Source organism: Branchiostoma lanceolatum, chromosome 16 (assembly GCF_035083965.1).
Source record: "Branchiostoma lanceolatum isolate klBraLanc5 chromosome 16, klBraLanc5.hap2, whole genome shotgun sequence".
NCBI lineage: Eukaryota > Metazoa > Chordata > Leptocardii > Amphioxiformes > Branchiostomatidae > Branchiostoma > Branchiostoma lanceolatum.
The window spans coordinates 11565683-11585902 of NC_089737.1; the positions used below are offsets into that span (position 1 = coordinate 11565683).

Sequence of the window (20220 nt, forward strand, 5' to 3'; positions counted from 1 at the left end):
TGTAGGAGACTGTATGATTAGTTAGAGTTGGTTTATCGAAAATAAGGCAACATTAACTTAAAAGGTCCGAACACTAACACCTACTCTAAACACCGTCTCTCTACCATTCCATTAACGACGTTTAGACATAAAACTAACTTGTTTTCCAGGAAACTACGCGGACTCTAAGGCGAACACCATGTCCACTGGGAATAAGATAAGATAAGAGAGAAAAAACGATGAATAATTTATTGCTTCACACTAAATGTGTGCACTTCATTTCTTTACACTTCGCCTCACCCAACATGTATTGTATTCTGTGACAATTAGCCACAAAAGAGCAAACATCGCATGCGAGTAATGTAAACAGCATGCCGCAATATATAGATGGTGATATTAAGCTAGGACTACACGTTGCAAGGGATTGCATTCGTCATTTCGGATGGCGCAGTCCCGTGTAAGAGGGAGCTTCAGGCGTTAACCGCAGACGTCAGACTTTTGCATGTAACTGAGGAACAAACACACTTATCGAGAAGATAGGCTAGGGGTGATCTGGTTTGCTCGGGCAAAAACGCGAGCCGTACCGAAGCCGGATTGCACTTCTAGTTGACGAAAAAGCGTCATGCTTTGTCCTCAGTGTGAGGTTAGACCACTTTACATAACAATTCCTAAAGCCAACGCACATACACTATTTATTTGATGTTGTTGCATTGTTGAATGATGTATGTCTTGTTCTATGTTTCTATGAACTAGATTTATTAAACTTGTGCAATTGTTCTCCCCATGTAGGATGTCAGCAGCCATGTTGTGTACATACCTGGCACTGGTGACTGTCCTAGTGGTCCAGGTACACCCCGCGCATGGCGGTAAGCTCCTTAAAGTCTCCTTACATCATCTAGAACTGTATACATCAACTTGAGGCTTTTGTCAGAATCATTTTTTTTCACAATTTTAGTAATCACATAGGGTAGCATACCCCGGATGAAATTGGACATACATGTACTCAGTACCATATAACTTCTTGACAATATATGACCATTAAACAATGAGTAATTTTGACAGTATCATTGATAATCATTGTGTCAAACTCGCAACTTGCTTCAAAACTTAATCTCCAATCGCTAGATGATTGACACATTTCGAGAATTGTGAGAAATCGCCTGCAGTTTAGTCATGTTTAGCATTTTTTCACATCAAGACATAAGCTTAAGCCTAGACAATAATTTTGGTCTTCCGTTTTTTTTTTGAAAATGTATTCAGGAGAGTGAATAAACCTATTTTTCACCACTTTCTCTAGACGCATGGCTAACGCGGGACACGTCGTGGGTTGTGGATGCCAACGGCAATGGCAACGACGCCTCTGAAGCTTTAGATGGGGACGCTGGGTCCTATTGGAACCCAGTGGATTTGGGTCAGAACTACAACAACTGGTACATGGTGCTGAACCTCGCAGAGCCTTACACCCTGACCCGCATCGCGGTGACCTCGCACGGTGACACCACGCATGACGTTTCAGCCTTCAAGTTACAAAAATCGCTGGTTGGGAGTCCGTACAACTGGGAGGACGTCGTTTCCGTTACTAACGTGCAGGGAGGGACGAGGCATCGCCAGGAGTTGGGCGGTTTCCATGGCACAGCGCGGCACTGGAGGTTCCTGGTCACTCGGACCCACTCGGGCTGGCAGCCATGGCTGAATGAACTGGAACTGTACGGAATCGCATTGGGTGAGCTGAATGCCATGTTTGTTAGAATTTCTTAGTAGCTTGGAAAGATGATTCAGCTAACAAAAGGCAAAACCAATGGCGCTTACCAAAAATGCCAGAGAAATCGAGGGTCGACAAAACACCAAGAAATGTCAGAGAAAGGCAGTTTTTCCCTTTTCCTTGTTGAAAATGCCAAATGCCATGTGAAACTAGAACCTGAGTTCAGCTTTCAAATCACACCATATGATAATGAGAAAAAGAGTGCTCTCCAAGCAGAGGAGGGGTTCCGGCTGGTTTTTGAGTGTGTTTAGGCGTTTTCGTCGGGCTTTCTATTTTGTCTTTTTTTTTTCACCTGGGTTGGCGACACAAAATAAAAATGACAAAGTAGAAAGCCCGACAAAAAGGCCTAAAACAGGTCAAAAATCAGCCGGAACCCCTCCTCTGCTTGGAGAGTAAAAAGAGAGCAATCAGCCTTACTTTTGTCCCATCAGAACCAGGGAAATGCTACAGGAGCCTGACGTTCCCGGAGCCGCGGGCAGCAGGTAACTACGCCCGGCTGGACATCACCACCCCTGCCGGGCTTGTCGCTCTGACCGCGTGCGTACAACTCCGCACCACCAACACGGCAACAGGATCCGTGTTCAGCTACGCAAGTCAACAGGAACACAACGAGATCATGCTCTGGAATAATGGAGGCTCCTCTTACAATGTACCACATCAAATCATGAAGCTCTAATCTTATCAACACGATTTTCCCCGAATGCAGATTTCCCCTCTACAATCTTTTTTTTTCACAGGTTTGCGCAGCAAAACCTTTGTTGGATCCATTGGCATGTGTGGTGGCCGCCATCTTGATTTTGTGACGTCGCAGGGTTGTCATGCCATTTCATTGGGAGGGGTGTTTTTTTTTTGGTCGCTAGCGTCCTCTCTATCTTTATAGAATCGCCACACAACTATCACACATTCAACTCAAATAAAGGGAAAAAAATCAATACCAATTCATATTTATAAAAACACCCCGTAATCGCTAAACTAACAAAGAAAACCTGAAGTATATGTAGCACAAATACTTAACTCTAGTTCTGTTCTTGTTTTAATTCACAAAACATCAAACACAAGTAAATGGAAAAAATGGTGACGAGACTTAAGTTATGAAACTTATAGCCTTGCCATCACTCAAAAAGCATGGGAAATAAAGTTTTATTAGAAAATCATACATTCGATAATAACGAATACAAAGGCACAGTTTAAACGTAAGCCCAAACTCCCCGCCAAAAGAAAAAGGACCAAAACATTTCATTGCCATGATATACTTTTTGTGATTAACAAAATTTCGCAATTGATACGAGAAGATGAAAGCGAACTACAACGTAAATTCAAACGTTGTTCAGCATTGTCAGATCGAGTATTTAAATCAACAGTGTGTCCGAAATCCTAGAATGCTTGCCGAAGAGATATCTGTTGAGCCACAATAAAGTGTTTCATCCACCAAATGATAGCTCTGCCCCAGATATTGAAGTTTTGCAAATATCCATCGTAATTTAAACTAATATTGATGGCTTTATATGTGTTCGGTCCACAATTCCTTTATTATTATTTTTTAAATAAAACACTAAGCCGGTTTGCTTTATAAAGAAGAGTAGACTCATATTCCTCAACTAACCGACATTTATCGCACCGCAGTCATTCCTGAGTAAGACATCTGGAGCCACGTAGTTCCCATTCAGAACTTTAATTCAGCCTGTCAGAGTCATGCTGTAGGTCAAGACCTGTTTGGGGCATCATGTAATGCTTAGGTCACATTTCCAAAGCGGGGCCCGGTCGGGTAGCCTGCGGGAACGAAAAATATGATATAAAAGACAACAAAAGACACAAAACTTTTTTAAAACTACTACTAACTATAAATTCTGTATTTTCTTGATATGCATTTTTTCTTTTTCGTTTTCACAAACAGCCCGGCCGGACACCGGCTTGGAAATGTGACCCTAGCATTACCAGGGCCTTAGGGCAGTATGCACTGGAAAGGTATAAAAGTGAGAACTTCACGAACTTGTGTCATTAAGCATCTGTCATTGAAAAAGTCGACATGGCGAAACCAGTCTGACTGGCTGAATAAAAGTTCTAAACGGAACTATGCGGCTCCAGGTGTCTTACTGAGGGATGACTGCAGTGCGATAGATGAGTCCACTCTGCTTCATACAAGCGGGTTTGCTTTGATTTCAGTTCATCATCAATGGAATTGAGTCCCCGTCGACGGCGGTCAATCTCGACATCCTTGACGGTAAATGCCACATGGTGTGCGGCACATGGGAAAGCCAGGACGGGCGGTGGGCTATCTACGTGGATGGAATAGAGATCGCCTCTGCTTCTGGATTGGCTGTAGGTCACGTGATTAGGACCCCAGGGGTGTGGATACTGGCACAAGAGCAGGACTCCATGGGAGGGGCTTTCGACGCTGAGCAGGCAAGTTGTTGCAAATGGTTACACGAGAAAAGTACAGAGTACGACACGCTAGTATGGCTGAGTAGATTTTAATAAGATAATAATGCTTGACAGTCGATTTTTTGAAAATATGAAGATAATAATTTCTATTTAACGTATTGGTCTAAAAGCATACGTGCGTACAGCGTGAAAGCTTTCGTTAGTTCCAATGAATATTATGGATAGAATCATTCTATTGATATTGAACAAAGGTTCTCGGTGCCTTTCTGACTTTGTCCCCATTTTTATCACTCCAGGGAGTCAGATCTTGTTTGGGTGTATAGCTGTGCCATTCTGTCTGTCTATGTGTGTTTGTCATTAATATGAATTATGCTATAAAAGATGCAAAGTTTATATCTACAAGGCAACAAAACATATTTTGCATACAATGTAGTTGAACCAACTGACGAAAACAATAAAACATGAATGTACGTTAATGGTCACACAGATAAGAATAGCAGCGCTGGGCGTGTATAGAATGGGTGAAGTCTGCCATCTCTGATCACCTTGTTGAGTGCTGACGTACGGTAGATGCAGTAATTTTGCATTACTTGCTAATCGACTTACTTGTCGCACCCTCATTAAATCAGGACCCCTATCGCTCCACGTTGGCTCTCGCGAAGGGGCCCTGATCTTCAGCGCCGGTAGACATGGTTCTGGCACCGTTACTGACAGTTGCTCATGATTAATTAATGAGCTTTCCTTATTTGGCGGATAATTTGTTCTGAACCCTAACGTAACGATGTGAGACGTAACCTGATTGGTTGATAGCTTCCCAGCGTTCTTTGCGCTTTTGCGCCAGATTAGGGGAAGCAAATACTCTGATTGGCTGAAGCTGTTTTGGTGGTGACGTCGCCAGAACCATGTCTACCGGCGCTGAAGATCAGGGCCCCTTCGCAAGAGCCAACGTGGAGCGATAGGGGTCATGATTTAATAAGGGTGACTTTTCGTAAAAAGACCAGTTTTTGGAACCCGTGGTGTGCCAAAAATAGAAAACTCTCGAGGTGACGTAGTAGGAAACCCTAATCATCACCATAGCAACAAAGATACATAGCACGCATGTGCCTCAGACGCGTTGTCATGGTAATATATCGCTTGCTCCTGCGTAACCTGTGATTTTTTGATCCAGGAACTAGATGTATTATTTGATTTGCATCGCTTCTACGCAGGCGTACAGCGGTGACCTGTCGTGCTTTAACGTGTGGGACCGTGTCCTGTCACCGTTAGAGACTGTCAGACTCCGGCAGGGGAACGTGTTCGACTGGACTAGTAACGCCTGGACACTGCATGGGGAGGTGTCAGACAGCGACAACTTATGCGGTAAGCGTTGTTAATTATGTAGACTGACGATATGTTATTTGCATATTACGTTCGCTTAGTTTGCGTACCTGCTAACATCAAACGGCAAGGAAAAAAATCAAGGTAGATGAAAAAGGAACTTACTCAGTCATAGAAGATTTTGTTCAGCATGAGTTATTGATATGAATATGACGCTGCTAATGAGTACACCTCTTGCCCGGGGCAGATGTCAATGTCGCTCTAGGGAAGACAGCGTTCCAGACAAGCACCGTACAACCTGCCAGTTTTGCCGTAGACGGGAACACAAACACCTACCCACCCTGTACACACACGACACAAGAGGCTAATCCCAGTTGGTGGGTGGATCTTGGTCAATCGTATTTGATTGACAGGTGTGTGTAGTGCATTTTTGTTTTCATATCTCTGTCTCTTTCTAGATACACACTGTCTCTTTCTAGATACACACATACACACATGCTCTCTCTCTCTCTCTCTCTCTCTCTCTCTCTCTCTCTCTCTCTCTCTCTCTCTCTCTCTCTCTCTCTCTACCAACACCTGACATTGTAAAGACTCAATGTACACATTCTAACGCTGATATCGATAATGATTGCGTTTCGAGTATATATACATTACTTTATGCATATGTGTAATTTATTTTACTTTGTCTTCGATGTCCACAGAGTGGCCATCTTCAACCGCCAGGACTGTTGTTCGCGACGACTCAACCCCTTCAACATCCACATCGGGGATTCCGACCGGGTCAGCACGAACCCCAAGTGTGGAGGTGATCATCAAATCGACTTGAACCAGCCAATGATCCAAGTCGAATGTAAGGGGATGCGGGGGCGATACGTGGGCGTTCGTCTCCCTAGTTCCTACCAAATACTTTCCCTGTGCGAGGTCCAAGTCTTTATTGGTAGGTGTTTGCTGCATTCACTTGGCATGATGATGGCGTCACATTTGTGTCATTTGAATAAATATTTATATGTATTCAAATAAATAAATATTGCGTCATGATCAGACCAAATTAACGTGATTTTATGGCTGAAATCGCGCGTGTTTGAATTTCCAGACGTTTTTCAATAAAAAAAAAAAAAATCAACCAAAGTATTTCTTATTCAGTCTGCTGTGGCCATAGATGTACACAATCCGATTCAAATTACGGAAAATAAGTCCATCTTTGCATAATCAAAGTGAAAATCATATACCATAATCATGTTTGCCGTTACCTTTTACAAAGACGCGTATGCTTAATCTCTTATAGTGAGTGGGATTTATAACGCCCGCCGTCTCCGCTGAGTAAAGGTCGCCCTGATTTGAAAAACGTCTTTCATTCTTGATATGTGCTATGTTAACTACCATCATCACCATCATTGTGTTCCCCCAGATGACCCCGCGAGGGTTAAAGTAAGGGGGGGTTCCAGGCTAAGGCGGGCGGCCTCCAGCCTGGCACGGTACGACTCGACACACATAATTATACTAATTTCAAAGACATTCTTGTTGTTTTCACAGCCACAAAAGGTTACACCGTGAGGGCACAGTCGTCTGGATTCGAAGATCCGGGTTTTGTATATGACGGAGACAGCACTTACATCGTCAGTAACGGAGAGGAGAGCAGAATTAATGGAGGAGGTAATTAATAAGTACATATCTAGGGGGTTGTTGTGCTCGTTGTGTTTACAATGAAATGAAATAAAATGAGATAAGATAAAACAGAATAGAATAGAATGAAATGAAATACAGTACGAAATTAAATGAATTAGATGAATTGAAATAGGATAAGAAATAACCATGTCGACCACACAGTTCCTGTTCAAGCCAAATGTTGATACAGCAATAGGGGCATTCGATGGCGTCATATTATGGTGTTAACAAGTCAAAACACTTATCAAGCACTGATATTTGATGGCTATTGTTTAGAGTTTTGTGTACGAAAAAGGTGTCTTACTATACTAAAGCCTTGTATTTCAACTTGGTCTCGCCTTGAAGGTCCCTTGCTCTTGATCTAAACGTTAGGACTGCGTACGTGTTACTTTAGAATTAACATGAATTAAGCTTCATTCGAACGAAACTTTATTACATAAGAAGAACTTTATTGCGCAACAATTGTAACGGCTACAATGTATGGTGATTTGTAGATACATAACAATTGACTTTTTCTTACATCTATCATAATCATCCACGCTTTTCTTGAAGACAAAAGCCACATTCTATGACCTTGTCTATCAAACGATTAATAACTAATTAAAATGCGCGAGGAATATTGAGCATATATCTTTTTTGTAACGCTAGTTTCGCAAGAGCGAGGGAATCAGGTGTTTATTTTGAATGAGCGGACCGGAGAAGTTATAAACAAGACTGCTTTCGACACTCATGGAGGCGGCGCTGCAGCGGCAGGGCGAATGGAGACCTTTCTGGAAGGGGTTGCAGAGGTAATCATAGTCGATATACTGGGCGTACAAGAATGGTTGATGAGGCTACACAATTTTGATTCGCCAAAAACAGTTACTGGCAAAGCAACTGGGTATGATGTTGGAAATGGTCGGACGTTTTAGGACTATACTACATTTCGTCAGTGACACTGTGCAAAGTCCGTCGAAAAGCAGTTTTTTTACCCCCAAACCATGAATTGATATGCAGATATAGTTGTAGATAATTCTAGATAATCAGTAGTCCAACAGAAAACAAAAGAAAGACAAGGCCGGTACCACTGAGTCAATGGGCCCCTTTTGTTTGAATACAGGAGCTAATGTTGTCCAATGGGGGTGGGGTGTCGTAGGCCTGGGTCCCAAGTGCCATAAAGTTCGACCCATATACCTTGTTTCCTGCTAGCATCTTATTACGCAACAACGAACGTGACAGCTTTAGCTTTCTTTACTTATTGAAAAAAACTTAGGACTCCCTATTCCATATCAAAGATAGAATATATAGTAATACCGCATCACAGGTCTTCAAAGCATCATAATAGTTTTGATAAGCATTTAGTTTTCGATTGCCGTTTCTGCCAATTCGATAACTTAGAATAACATGCTATACGGACTACATACATAAGTGACATATAAACGACAAGAATGTCAGGTAATATTAGATCTCTTTCATCCTTGCTCCCATTTCGCTGCAGGGCCGGATCATAGTTATCGTTGTTCATGACACGGGTGGCACCCCAGTCGATCTAGCACCGTACGGATCTACAATAACTCAGCCAGGTACAGTATCTCTATTTCAATTACCTTCGCCAAGAAGGTTATGTTTTCGGGTACGAGTGTGTGTGTGTGTGTGTGTGTGTGTGTGTGTGTGTGTGTGTGTGTGTGTGTGTGTGTGTGTGTGTGAACAGCATTACTAGAGAATGTCTGGATGGATTGTTTTGATATTTGTTAGTTGATTTGTGTGTTGGTATGCGATAAGACCTCAAAATGATTAGATTTGGAGCCCCCTAACGACTTTTTGAGGTACTGAGTGGAATTTCCTGTTTCGATATCTCGTGGTGTGGACATGCTATGGTCATGATTTTTGAGTGCTATATTGCTGGGTTCTGTGTGTAGAAGGTCGGTAGTATAATATAGTAGGTGCAGAGAAAGCCTTACTTTTTCAAGACAAAGATACGCTTCCATTGTTTGTCTGTAGCCACCTTACTTTATTAACATCATGCAGTGGTAGATGCCAAGTATCTGAAGGGTTAGTTATAATGTTACATCCCATGACAGGGCTCAGAGAGTCCTATGCCATGATAACTCAGAAGGGGACGACTCCATCTTGGTTCGTGGAGAAAAAGAGCGCCAGAGGAACAGGACCAACTATAGTGGAGGCCTTTATACTATCAGGTAAAGAACTCACCATTTCACTTTAAGTTTAACCGCCATATCAATTCCCTAGATGTAGAAGAATCGAACACATTATTGCGAAAAGTAGGTGATATCCGATGTGTTTGGCAAAATAAACGCCAGCCGTAACGAAAACGTCTGTATTCTGTAGCATTCCCCTTCGACTTCGACATGTTTTACTTTACTTTTCTTTACTTTAGTTTTATCTATTCTGCTTTGCTTTGCTTTGCTTAACTTTACGTTACTTTACTTTACTTTACTTTACTTTACTTTACTTTACTTTACTTTACTTTACTTTACTTTACTTTACTTACTTTACTTTACTTTACTTTACTTTACTTTACTTTACTTTACTTTACTTTACTTTACTTTACTTTACTTTACTTTACTTTACTTTACTTTACTTTACTTTACTTTACTTTACTTTACTTTACTTTAATTTAATTTACTTTTACTGTTTGTCCCGACAAGGCAAATTCAGTATTTCGGACATACTATCTAGTCATACATCATAAATCATTGTAGTTCAGTTAACGAAACGTCAGTTAAAACATGAATCCGTCTATTTCAGGAACGTGTGGACTGTCAGCGTTCCGCCACTACCCTCAGACTGGTTGTGGAGGTGGTGCAGAGGACATAGCCATTCATGATGATGTCTCCCTCCAGTTCTGTGTGGACGCTTGCTGTGATGACGCCACATGCATGTCGTTTCAGTTCACAACCCTGTCTCGGTGCCGTTTGAAAAATAAGATCTGCTCAGATAAAGCGTCTTTAGCAAGTGGCAACATGTACGATCGGATTGCACCAGGTTGGTGCAGTTAGTCCATCAATTACATCATTTATTAAAGGAGAAGTCAACAACAGAATATGGTCTTTTAGATACTATTTTAGAGTTAACGAAAAAACGCATGCATGATATTTGGAACAAAATTTCTAAACAGTACAAGCTACCCTTAAACACTGATTTGTATCGAGGTGGCCCAAGAACTTGAAAATTACGTTTTGAAAATAACTAAGCTACTCTTGAAAAGTCTTCTTATCCGAGTTTTTGTTTTACGTAATATTCAACGTACTTAACATTACTTTAATTATCTAAGTTTACTTAAGTTTACTTTTAAGTTACTTTACTTAAGTTTACTTTAATGTTGTTAATGACATCTTTAATCTGTTGTGTTAGTAAAAAAACACATTTCGGTCATACCAACTAACCATATCATATCATATCATATCAGGTGATGAAGCGACAGGTAAACATACATCCTTCTGTTTCAGGAACGTGTGGACTATCAGCATTTAACCACATCCCACAAACAGATTGCGCCCCTGGAGAGGACATGGCCGGCCATCTTGACGTTTCCCTCCAGTCCTGTGCAGACGCCTGCTGTGGTGAACCGAGATGCCTTTCGTTTCAGTACACCACCCAGTCTAACTGTTATTTGAAAAACAAGGTCTGCTCTGCTGATGAGAAATCGTCTATATCAATTGGCAACATGTACGATCCGATTGAATTACCAGGTTGGTAAATTTAGTCCATATATTACATCATTTTTTTTCGAAAGGGTATGACATAAATGCAACACAGTGTATTCCGCATCACCCTCGGTCCAGGTGGCCCAGGGATCTTAAGTACCAGGGGTAAGGTCAAATCTTAGGGACAAATTCCTGCTAAGAGTGGATCTTAATAAACTCATTACTATTCATTACTATTCTTAATTACATCGTGCTATAAACCCATTCAAATAGACTAAAACAGTGGCGGACTTTTTCTTAAAAGAACTTGTGATTGCACAGCTACTATTCATAACGTTACATGTTTACTTATTCAACAAACGGTATTTTGGAATAGTAATAACTTGTAATGATAATAACGTCATTGATACACCTAGCAAATTGTCTTTGTGGTTTACAATTATTAAACAACCTACGGTGCCGTCATCACTTAAGGCCAATGAAAACAAATACCATAAATTTGTATAAGATGACACATTCATTGAACAAACGTTTGCCGTTAACGTGGTATGTACTTGCAAAAAGATGTACTCTATGCCTAAGTATTTTTGTGAACTCTTCATCAAACATTATCGATTGATCTGTACTATCATCCATACACAGTTTAGGCATCCTGGACTGATCGCATATCGATGAGACGCGAACAGGTTGCTGAAGAACAAAATAGACAAACCCTGAAAAAGAGCTTTCTTGGGAACAGAAAACTATTTGCTTAACTTCAGTCACCGATGTAAATATGACCGTGCTAATGATAATCCCGGCGCCTGCGGCAGGTGTGAATATTGCGGGTCACTGAAAAGAAGACTCAAATAAAAGCTTTTTTGGGAATAGACAACTATTCGCTCAAATTCAGTCACCGATGTCGATATGACAGTGATGACAGTCCTCTCGCCTGCGGCAGGTGTCAATGTCGCTTTGGCGAAGACGGCGTTCCAGACAAGCATCGCAAGTGGTGGAGCTGCCAGTCGTGCTGTAGACGGGAACACCGATACCAACTACGCGTCTGGTTCCTGTACACACACCTCGGTGGAAGATGACCCCAGCTGGTGGGTGGATCTTGGTGAATCGTACATGATTGATAGGTACGTGTACAGCATGTCATTCCATATTAGCATTAAAGGCACCCAGAGCATTTTATGAGGCTTGAAAACTGGAAATATTCTAGTTGCTGTAATCTTTATGAAATTGACATTTAATGCCACTGTTTACCACATTTGCGTGCGGATTTCTTATCAAAAGTGCTCAAAAGCGGCACAAAAATAAGCTACATGGTGATCTTTTAGTTTTACACGCCTAGTGTAAATAGACAGATACCATATATCCCCGCCCACCTCCGTCAAAACGTAGAAATGAAAAGTTGAAACATAAGAATGCAATTATTTGACGGACATGCAGTCACTCTCTCATTGGTCAAACTGCTAATTGTGATGGACAGTCAGGATTAGTCTTGGATTTTTTACAGTTCTCACCACACAACGACATCGTATCTTTGCTCATTTAATATCGATATATGGTATAGTGTTGTTGAAACTTACTATGTGTAGGAATGCCTAGAGTTTTTTATTCAAGTTTCAAGCCTCATAAAATGCTCTGGATGCCTTTAAGTACACACAAACAGACAAACAGACTCACAGACATAAGTATACTGTATACTGTCCCCTGAGAAATACATACTGATTAGTAGAAGATTAAATGTTCACGTGGCGGTTTTTAAGTCAAAGGATGAATTGTATGTGTTGGGGTAAAAAGTGATACGATGAAATATAAAAGTGTGTTCATTCTGATTTACTTGTTAAATCTTTTTTTTTACTTTACTTTCCTTTCGCTGAGAAGTAAAATGTGAATTCAATTGTGCAACCAGTAGCAAGTCGCCGTGTATGACCTACAACACAGTGTTCTCAGTTTGAACTTGAATCAATGATATGCTGCTAGTGGGCGTTTTAACTAATACTTAAAAAGTGGTATAGAGACTGAGTCTCTATCAAAGTTGGGAAGTTTTATATGGTGTTTGATAACATACATTTGAATATATTCTAGTCTCAACTGCCATTGATTTTTTTATCGACAGGGTGGTCATCTTCAACCGCCAGGATTGCCCGGATATGTGTCCGCAACGACTAAACCCCTTCAACATCCACATCGGGGATTCCGACCAGGTCAGCACGAACCCCAACTATGGAGGTGATCATCAAATCAACGTGAACCAGCCGTCCATTTCCGTCTCATGTCCGGGGATGTGGGGACGGTACGTGGGCGTCCGTCTTCCCGGGCCCTCCAGAGTACTGAGCCTGTGTGAAGTCCAAGTATTTGCGGGTAGGCCTTTCCAAGCCTTTCTTGCATTCATTTCCGAAAATAATTTCATCAGGTTGGTAGGACATGGGATATTGGAGTTTCCTTTTACACAACCAGTAACGTCTCTCAACTGCTTACGTTTCGATGTCTACCAAACACCTTCCTCAGAGCTTCTGACTTAAGTGCCGCTTCTCGCCACTATAAGTAGGCGACATTCACTTCATTTCATTCACCTACATGGTATGACATCATGTATACGTTTTATAGGCCGGCTTGCAAACAACAAAAACTATCCGTTGGTGAAGGTTCGATATCCAGGTAATAAGATACGCCAAAAATGGTTACTCAAGCAACTAAATAAAATTTTGAAACGGTCAGACGTTTCAGACAGCACCTGCTATCTTTCGTCAGTGACTAAGGAAAGATCTGGCAGAACTAGGTTTAATACCAAAACTCTGAATAGATATGTTAATGAAGTGAAGACAACTTTAGATGGTTCAATAGAATAGTAAATTAAGACAAGTATGGTAATGAACAAAAACTACCCCCCTTTGGAACTACAGGCAAAGATTTGTGAAATAACGGGAAAGCAGGAACGGGGGTGGGATCATCGAAAATTCAACATGTATCATCAACTATGTAGATTTATGAATATTCGTTGTCAGGGAAAGCGGCCTCAAAACCCTTTACCATTGCACCAATCTGTGCTGAGCGGAAAGAAAGACATGTTAAGGGATTACTGGTCAAGTGCTAACACTATGCAAAATATTAGCAAAATACATTTTTAAACGGAGCTAGTATTATTTGATCCGTCCAGACATTTGATCTTGATATATCACTATCTAAACACAGGAGGGTGCCTGAATAATCCGTGTGACGCCCAGGCCACCTGCCAGGAAAATCGGCCTCCTGCCCTTGATGTCACTTGTACCTGCTACACTGGATACACAGGAGATGGACTTATTAGTGGAACTGGATGTTCAGGTATTCGCGTTACACCCAAAAACGTGCTCATATGAACCAGGCATATATATATATTTTAGGTGGATTTTTACCTAAAGGTTTACTAGAATGTTGGGTATTCACAACCACTAGTAGCTCTTTTTACGAATACATTTCCGTCTTAAATGTACCAGTAAATGTTGCCATCTATAGACACAGACGCCTGTGTGGCTAATCCGTGTGACGCCCAGGCCAACTGCACGGATAATCCACCTCCTGCCCTTAATGCGACTTGTACCTGTAACACTGGATATACAGGAGATGGTCTCGTTAATGGAACTGGATGTTCAGGTACTAGTTTTAGAATTTCAACTGGATCATTTACTTCAAGGCAGACTTTGTAACAAAAATATACGCAGATATCTGGTTGTTTGACAATGGTAGATTAAATACGTCATGATTACTGTGTGAGAGCATTGTGTAATCCTCTATATCCTACTTCTTGTCATAAGTGAATGCCTGTGAATCTATTGATAATTTGTCTATACGTTAATCTCTGCTCTGTAGACACAGACGCCTGTCTGGCTAGTCCGTGTGACGCCCAGGCCACCTGTACGGATAATCCCGCTCCTGCCCTTGATGCGACTTGTACCTGCAACCCTGGATATACAGGAGATGGTTTTGTTATTGAAACCGGGTGTTCAGGTATTCGATTCTCGCCAAATTTGTGTATGATGCCATACCCATTTTTGGCAGATTTTGTACAAAGAGAATTACCAGAATATTGGGTATTCACAGCTCTTCTTATAAAATCTTATACATCTTTTTTAAATTGTATGGTACATTAAATTGATGCCGTCATCTATAAACCTAAAGGTTTGGCTAAAAATTAGAACATTTGTTCAGCTAGCATGAGTCATTGATGCTAAAATTACACTGTTAATGCCACACCTCTTGCCCGGTACAGATGTCAATGTGGCTCTGGCGAAAACGGCGTTCCAGACAAGCACCTATGGTGGTGGTGGTGGGGCTGCCAGTCGTGCTGTAGACGGGAACACCGCTACCGACTGGACCGCTGGTTCATGTACAGCTACTACAACTAACCCGGGAGAAGCCAATCCCAGCTGGTGGGTGGATCTTGGTCAGTCGTATATGATTAACAGGTAAATATTTGATGCATTGTTATTTACATATCTATCTAATATACATCTATATATTTTTCTATCGCTATCTGATTTCTATCTGTTTATTATGTCTGTATGTATGTATGTATGTATCTATCCATATTTCTATCTATCTATCTATCTATCTATCTATCTATTGATTTGTTTATCTATTCATCCATCCACCCATCCATCCTCCTCTCTCCCCCTCTCTCTCTCCCTCTCTGTATATTTCTCTATCTCTGTGTGTATATATAGAGAGAGAAATAGAGAGAGGGAGAGAGAGAAGGAGAGAGAGAGGCAGGTCTCTGGCATTGGAAAGACTGATATCGATAATGATTGCATATTGAGCAAACAACGTCACTGTATACGTCAAACTTAAGCTGTCATGAATTTGTCTTTAATGTCCACAGAGTGGTCATCTTCAACCGCCAGGACGCGGTTCCGGAACGACTCAACCCCTTCAACATCCACATCGGGGATTCCGGTCAGGTCAACGCGAACCCCAAGTGTGGAGGTGACCATCAGATAGACGTTACCCAGCCAGTAATCCACGTGCCGTGTCAGGGGATGCGGGGACGATACGTGGGCGTTCGTCTCCCTGGTTCCATCCGAATACTGACGCTCTGTGAGGTCCAAGTCTTTGTCGGTAAGTCCAAGTCTCTATTTACTCCATTCACTTGATATGATAATGGCATCACCTTCGTGTAATGATTAGGTCATACCTACATGATTTTATGAACGACATTCACGCTCGCATTGATTGTCGCCCCCCCCCCTCAACCCAGGAAAGGGAATTATGCCTCCTGATATTTTCTAATCATCAGCGTACTTTGAAGTAACAGGCAAATATTTTCAGTAATGCCGGAAATCATAAAATCACGAATGGGGCGAAAATGTCTAGCAGTCTGAAACAAGCAAGACAGTCTACCTGCCGATTTATTGTTAGCTACTCCATTTTTTTGTGTATGTAAATATTAGTAAAAACTTAACTACCTCTTAGATTTGTAAATTAAGCACTGTCAAAACACTTCCATTTTTTTTTTACTTTTTGAAAAGCATTATTGGTCCCAGTTTTTTTAATATGTTTTTTCGTAATAACCAAACATTCTCTCGAAAAAGTGCAACTATCTTGCGAATGAGCCAATTTGATTTTTGACCACTGCTACTAATGTTTAATTCTCAAATACATTTTCTCTTGATACATTTCTATCTAGACATGGACACCTGCTTCGCCATTGGAACTGGATGTTCGGGTATAACTTTTTTATTAATCTATGTACACGCTCTATGTGTCTAATGACTACTCCTGACGTCTGAATGACATACCTATTGTTTGTTCTCACCATTTAGACACAGACTCAAATTTGGCAAATCCGTGCAACGCCCATGTCACTCATACGGTTAGCTCACCTCCTGCTCTCAAGCAAACGCTGTAACAAAATTTTGGGCAGATTTCTTGTTGTTTAACATTGATCTATACATCTTTTCTTCTCTCTTTGCATGAAGTTCATTCATGCCTATTGTACCCTTCATCTTGTCGTAAGTAAATCTGTTAATAATTTGTCTATGTGCTAATCTCTGCATTGTAGACATAGACGCCTGTTTGGCTAATCCATGCCACGCTCAAGCCAACTGTACGGACAACCCCGCTCCTGCCCTTGATGCGACTTGTACCTGCAACACTGGATATACAGGAGATGGACTCGTTAATGGAACTGGATGTTCAGGTACTAGTTTTAGAATTTCAACTGAATCATTTACTTCAAGGCAGACTTTGTAACAAAAATAAACGCAGATATCTGGTTGTTTGACAATGGTAGATTAAATACTTCATGATTACTGTGTGAGAACATTGTGTAATCCTCTGTATCCTACTTCTTGTCATAAGTGAATGCCTGTGAATCTATTGATAATTTTCTGTTTTGCTAACGGAACTGGATGTTCAGGTATTAGAATTTACACAAAATTCGTGTATAATACCAGAAACGATTCGGCAGATTTTGTACATGCAGAACTTTTTATAATGTTGAGTTTTCACAGATGGCTCCTTTAACAAATACATTTGCGTCTCTGATAGCATTTGATGTTGCCATCTACAGACATGAACGCTTGTTTGGCAAATCCGTGTGACGCCCAGGCCAACTGTACGGACAATCCCCCTCCTGCCCTTAATGCGACTTGCACCTGTAACACTGGATATACAGGAGATGGTTCTGTTAATGGAACTGGATGTTCAGGTATTAGCTGTATGACAAAATACACTTTTTTTGCCATTTTCTTGTTGCATTATGGAATGTTGGGTATCCACACTTGTATTTTCTAATTCCGTGTCTGATGTTGCCATCTATAGACACAGACGCATGTTTGGCTAATCCTTGCCACGCCCAAGCCACCTGTATGGATAACCCCGCTCCTGCTCTTAATGCGACTTGTACCTGCAACACTGGATATACAGGAGATGGACTCGTGAATGGAACTGGATGTTCAGGTATTATATTTTCTCCAAGACCATGATTGATACCATATATGTTTTGGCAAATTTTTTACATACATAGAGAGCTAAAAGAGTGCTGGGTGTTCGCAGCTAGTTATTTTTCCTAAATCTTATATATTTACGTTATACTTTATAACATAACATCTGATGTTGCCATCTACAGACATAAATGCTTGTTTAGCCAGTCCGTGTGACGCTCAAGCCAACTGTACAGATAATCCACCTCCTGCCCTTGATGCGAATTGTACCTGTTACACTGGATATGCAGGAGATGGTTTTGCAAATGGAACTGGGTGTTCAGGTATTTGATTCTCATCCAAAGCCATGTATGATACTTTGAACGTTTTGGCAGTATTCGTACATGACGAACTGCTAGAGGGTTGGGTGTTCGCAGCTTTTGCGAAATCTTATACATGTACGTTAAACTTTCTAACGTAACATCTGATGTTGCCATCTACAGACATGAATGCTTGTCTAACAAATCCGTGTGACACCCAGGCCACCTGTACGGATAATCCCCCTCCTGCCCTTAATGCGACTTGTACCTGCAACACTGGATATACAGGAGATGGTCTTGTTAATGGAAATGGATGTTCAGGTATTAGATTTTCCCCCAAAGCTATGCATGATACCATGAACGTTTTGGCAGATTATGTACATGAAGAACTACCAGAGTTGGGCTTTAACTCCTAGCTCCTTTTACAAATTCATTTACGCGTCTGATATAGCATTTAATGTTGCCATTTCTAGACATAGACGCCTGTTTGGCTAATCCGTGTGACGCCCAGGCCAACTGTACGGATAATCCACCTCCTGCCCTTGATGCGAATTGTACCTGTTACACTGGATATGCAGGAGATGGTTTTGCAAATGGAACTGGGTGTTCAGGTATTTGATTCTCATCCAAAGCCATGTATGATACTTTGAACGTTTTGGCAGTATTCGTACATGACGAACTGCTAGAGGGTTGGGTGTTCGCAGCTTTTGCGAAATCTTATACATCTACATTAAACTTTCTAACATAACAGCTGATGTTGCCATCTACAGACATAAATGCTTGTCTGACTAATCCGTGTGACGCTCAGGCCAACTGTACGGATAATCCCGCTCCTGCCCTTAATGCGACTTGTACCTGCAACACTGGATATACAGGAGATGGTTTTACAAACGGAACTGGGTGTTCAGGTATTAACTTTGCACAAATGTGCATGACTACAGTAACGATTTTTGATTTTTTTTCTTTGCATACACGATGTATTTTAAAACTCTTATTTTTCTACGTAGAAAATTTCTAATACCACTTCTGATGTTGCCATCTATAGACATAGACGCCTGTTTGGCTAATCCGTGTGACGCCCAGGCCACCTGTACGGATAAACCCCCTCCTGCCCTTAATGCGACTTGTACCTGCAACACTGGATATACAGGAGATGGTTCTGTTAATGGAACTGGATGTGCAGGTATCGGAATTTTAACATTACAATTTACTTCAAGATATTATACCTTATACGAAGAATATTGGCAGATGTCTTGTTTTCTTAGATAGAGGGATTAATTGCTGAGTTTGTCTTGTTTCTTTGCTTCAAGGTCATCAATTATCAATTGCTGCCCTTTCATTGGTAATTCATTTATATTTCCTGTTACCCTCTAACACAAAGACACAGATGCTTGTCTGGCTAGTCCGTGTGACGCCCAGGCCACCTGTACGGATAATCCCCCTCCAGCCCTTGATGCGACTTGTACCTGCAACACTGGATATACAGGAGATGGTCTTACAAATGGAACTGGGTGTTCAGGTATTAGCTGCATGATTACTAGACTATATACACGTTTTTGGCATTTTGTCTTTGTATATGGAAGCTAGGTATTCATACTGGTATATACAGGAGATGGACTCGTTAATGGAGCTGGATGTTCAGGTATTAGATTTACCCCCAAAGCCATGCGTGATGCCATAAACGTTTTTGCAGATTTTATAAATACAGACTAACTTGAAGATTGGGCATGGACAGGTCTTTTATAGATACATTTACGTTACTAAGAAAAGAACATTTTGATATCGTCATCTATAGACACAGACGCCTGTTTGGCTAATCTGTGTGACGCCCAGGCCAACTGTACGGATAATCCCGCTCCTGCCCTTAATGCGACTTGTACCTGTAACACTGGATATACAGGAGACGGTATTACAAATGGAACTGGATGTTCAGGTATTAGCTTTACACAAATGCAATGCATAACTAGAGAAAATGTTTTGGAAGTTTTGCTTTGCATACGCGATGTTTGATATTTACAATTGTATTTTCCACATAAATAAGTTTCTATAACTACTTCTGATGTTGCCATCAATAGACACAGATGCTTGTCTGGCTAATCCGTGCGACACCCAGGCCACCTGTACGGATAATCCCCCTCCTGCCCTTAATGCGACTTGTACCTGCAACACTGGATATACAGGAGATGGTTTTGCAAATGGAACTGGGTGTTCAGGTATACGTATTAGCTTTGCACAAATGCCGTGCATGACTATACGAA

At 41.2% G+C, this 20220-nt stretch overlaps 2 protein-coding genes and 1 long non-coding RNA gene across 3 annotated transcripts; all 3 read left to right on the forward strand.

Moving 5' to 3' along the window:
* The first annotated feature begins 766 nt into the window (after positions 1–766).
* On the forward strand, positions 767–10104 carry LOC136422231 (uncharacterized). Its single transcript, XM_066409876.1, has 12 exons — positions 767–845; positions 1277–1702; positions 2173–2390; positions 3905–4144; positions 5332–5482; positions 5688–5853; positions 6142–6377; positions 6974–7093; positions 7754–7893; positions 8583–8667; positions 9166–9282; positions 9854–10104. The coding sequence occupies exons 1-12, from the start codon at positions 770–772 to the stop codon at positions 10102–10104; spliced, it is 2226 nt and encodes a 741-aa protein (XP_066265973.1). The 5' UTR covers positions 767–769.
* A 3835-nt stretch (positions 10105–13939) lies between these two features.
* On the forward strand, positions 13940–14724 carry LOC136421934 (uncharacterized). Its single transcript, XR_010753545.1, has 3 exons — positions 13940–14067; positions 14239–14376; positions 14593–14724. It is a non-coding gene; the product is annotated as an uncharacterized lncRNA (long non-coding RNA).
* A 243-nt stretch (positions 14725–14967) lies between these two features.
* On the forward strand, positions 14968–18200 carry LOC136422232 (fucolectin-like). The gene is made up of 6 exons (XM_066409877.1): positions 14968–15188; positions 15602–15837; positions 16406–16444; positions 16781–16918; positions 17291–17428; positions 18184–18200. The coding sequence occupies exons 1-6, from the start codon at positions 14968–14970 to the stop codon at positions 18198–18200; spliced, it is 789 nt and encodes a 262-aa protein (XP_066265974.1).
* Positions 18201–20220: the final 2020 nt, after the last annotated feature.

What these genes read in the sequence shown, in the direction of transcription:
- LOC136422231 (XM_066409876.1), top strand. Translation starts at nt 770, where the DNA reads ATGTCAGCAGCCATGTTGTGTACATACCTGGCACTGGTGACTGTCCTA. An exon ending in ACTGTACGGAATCGCATTGG is followed by an intron (nt 1,703 to 2,172) that starts GTGAGCTGAATG and finishes TTGTCCCATCAG; the next exon opens with AACCAGGGAAATGCTACAGG. An exon ending in CAATCGTATTTGATTGACAG is followed by an intron (nt 5,854 to 6,141) that starts GTGTGTGTAGTG and finishes CGATGTCCACAG; the next exon opens with AGTGGCCATCTTCAACCGCC.
- LOC136422232 (XM_066409877.1), top strand. Translation starts at nt 14,968, where the DNA reads ATGCCACACCTCTTGCCCGGTACAGATGTCAATGTGGCTCTGGCGAAA. An exon ending in TGAGGTCCAAGTCTTTGTCG is followed by an intron (nt 15,838 to 16,405) that starts GTAAGTCCAAGT and finishes ATTTCTATCTAG; the next exon opens with ACATGGACACCTGCTTCGCC. An exon ending in CATTGGAACTGGATGTTCGG is followed by an intron (nt 16,445 to 16,780) that starts GTATAACTTTTT and finishes TCTGCATTGTAG; the next exon opens with ACATAGACGCCTGTTTGGCT.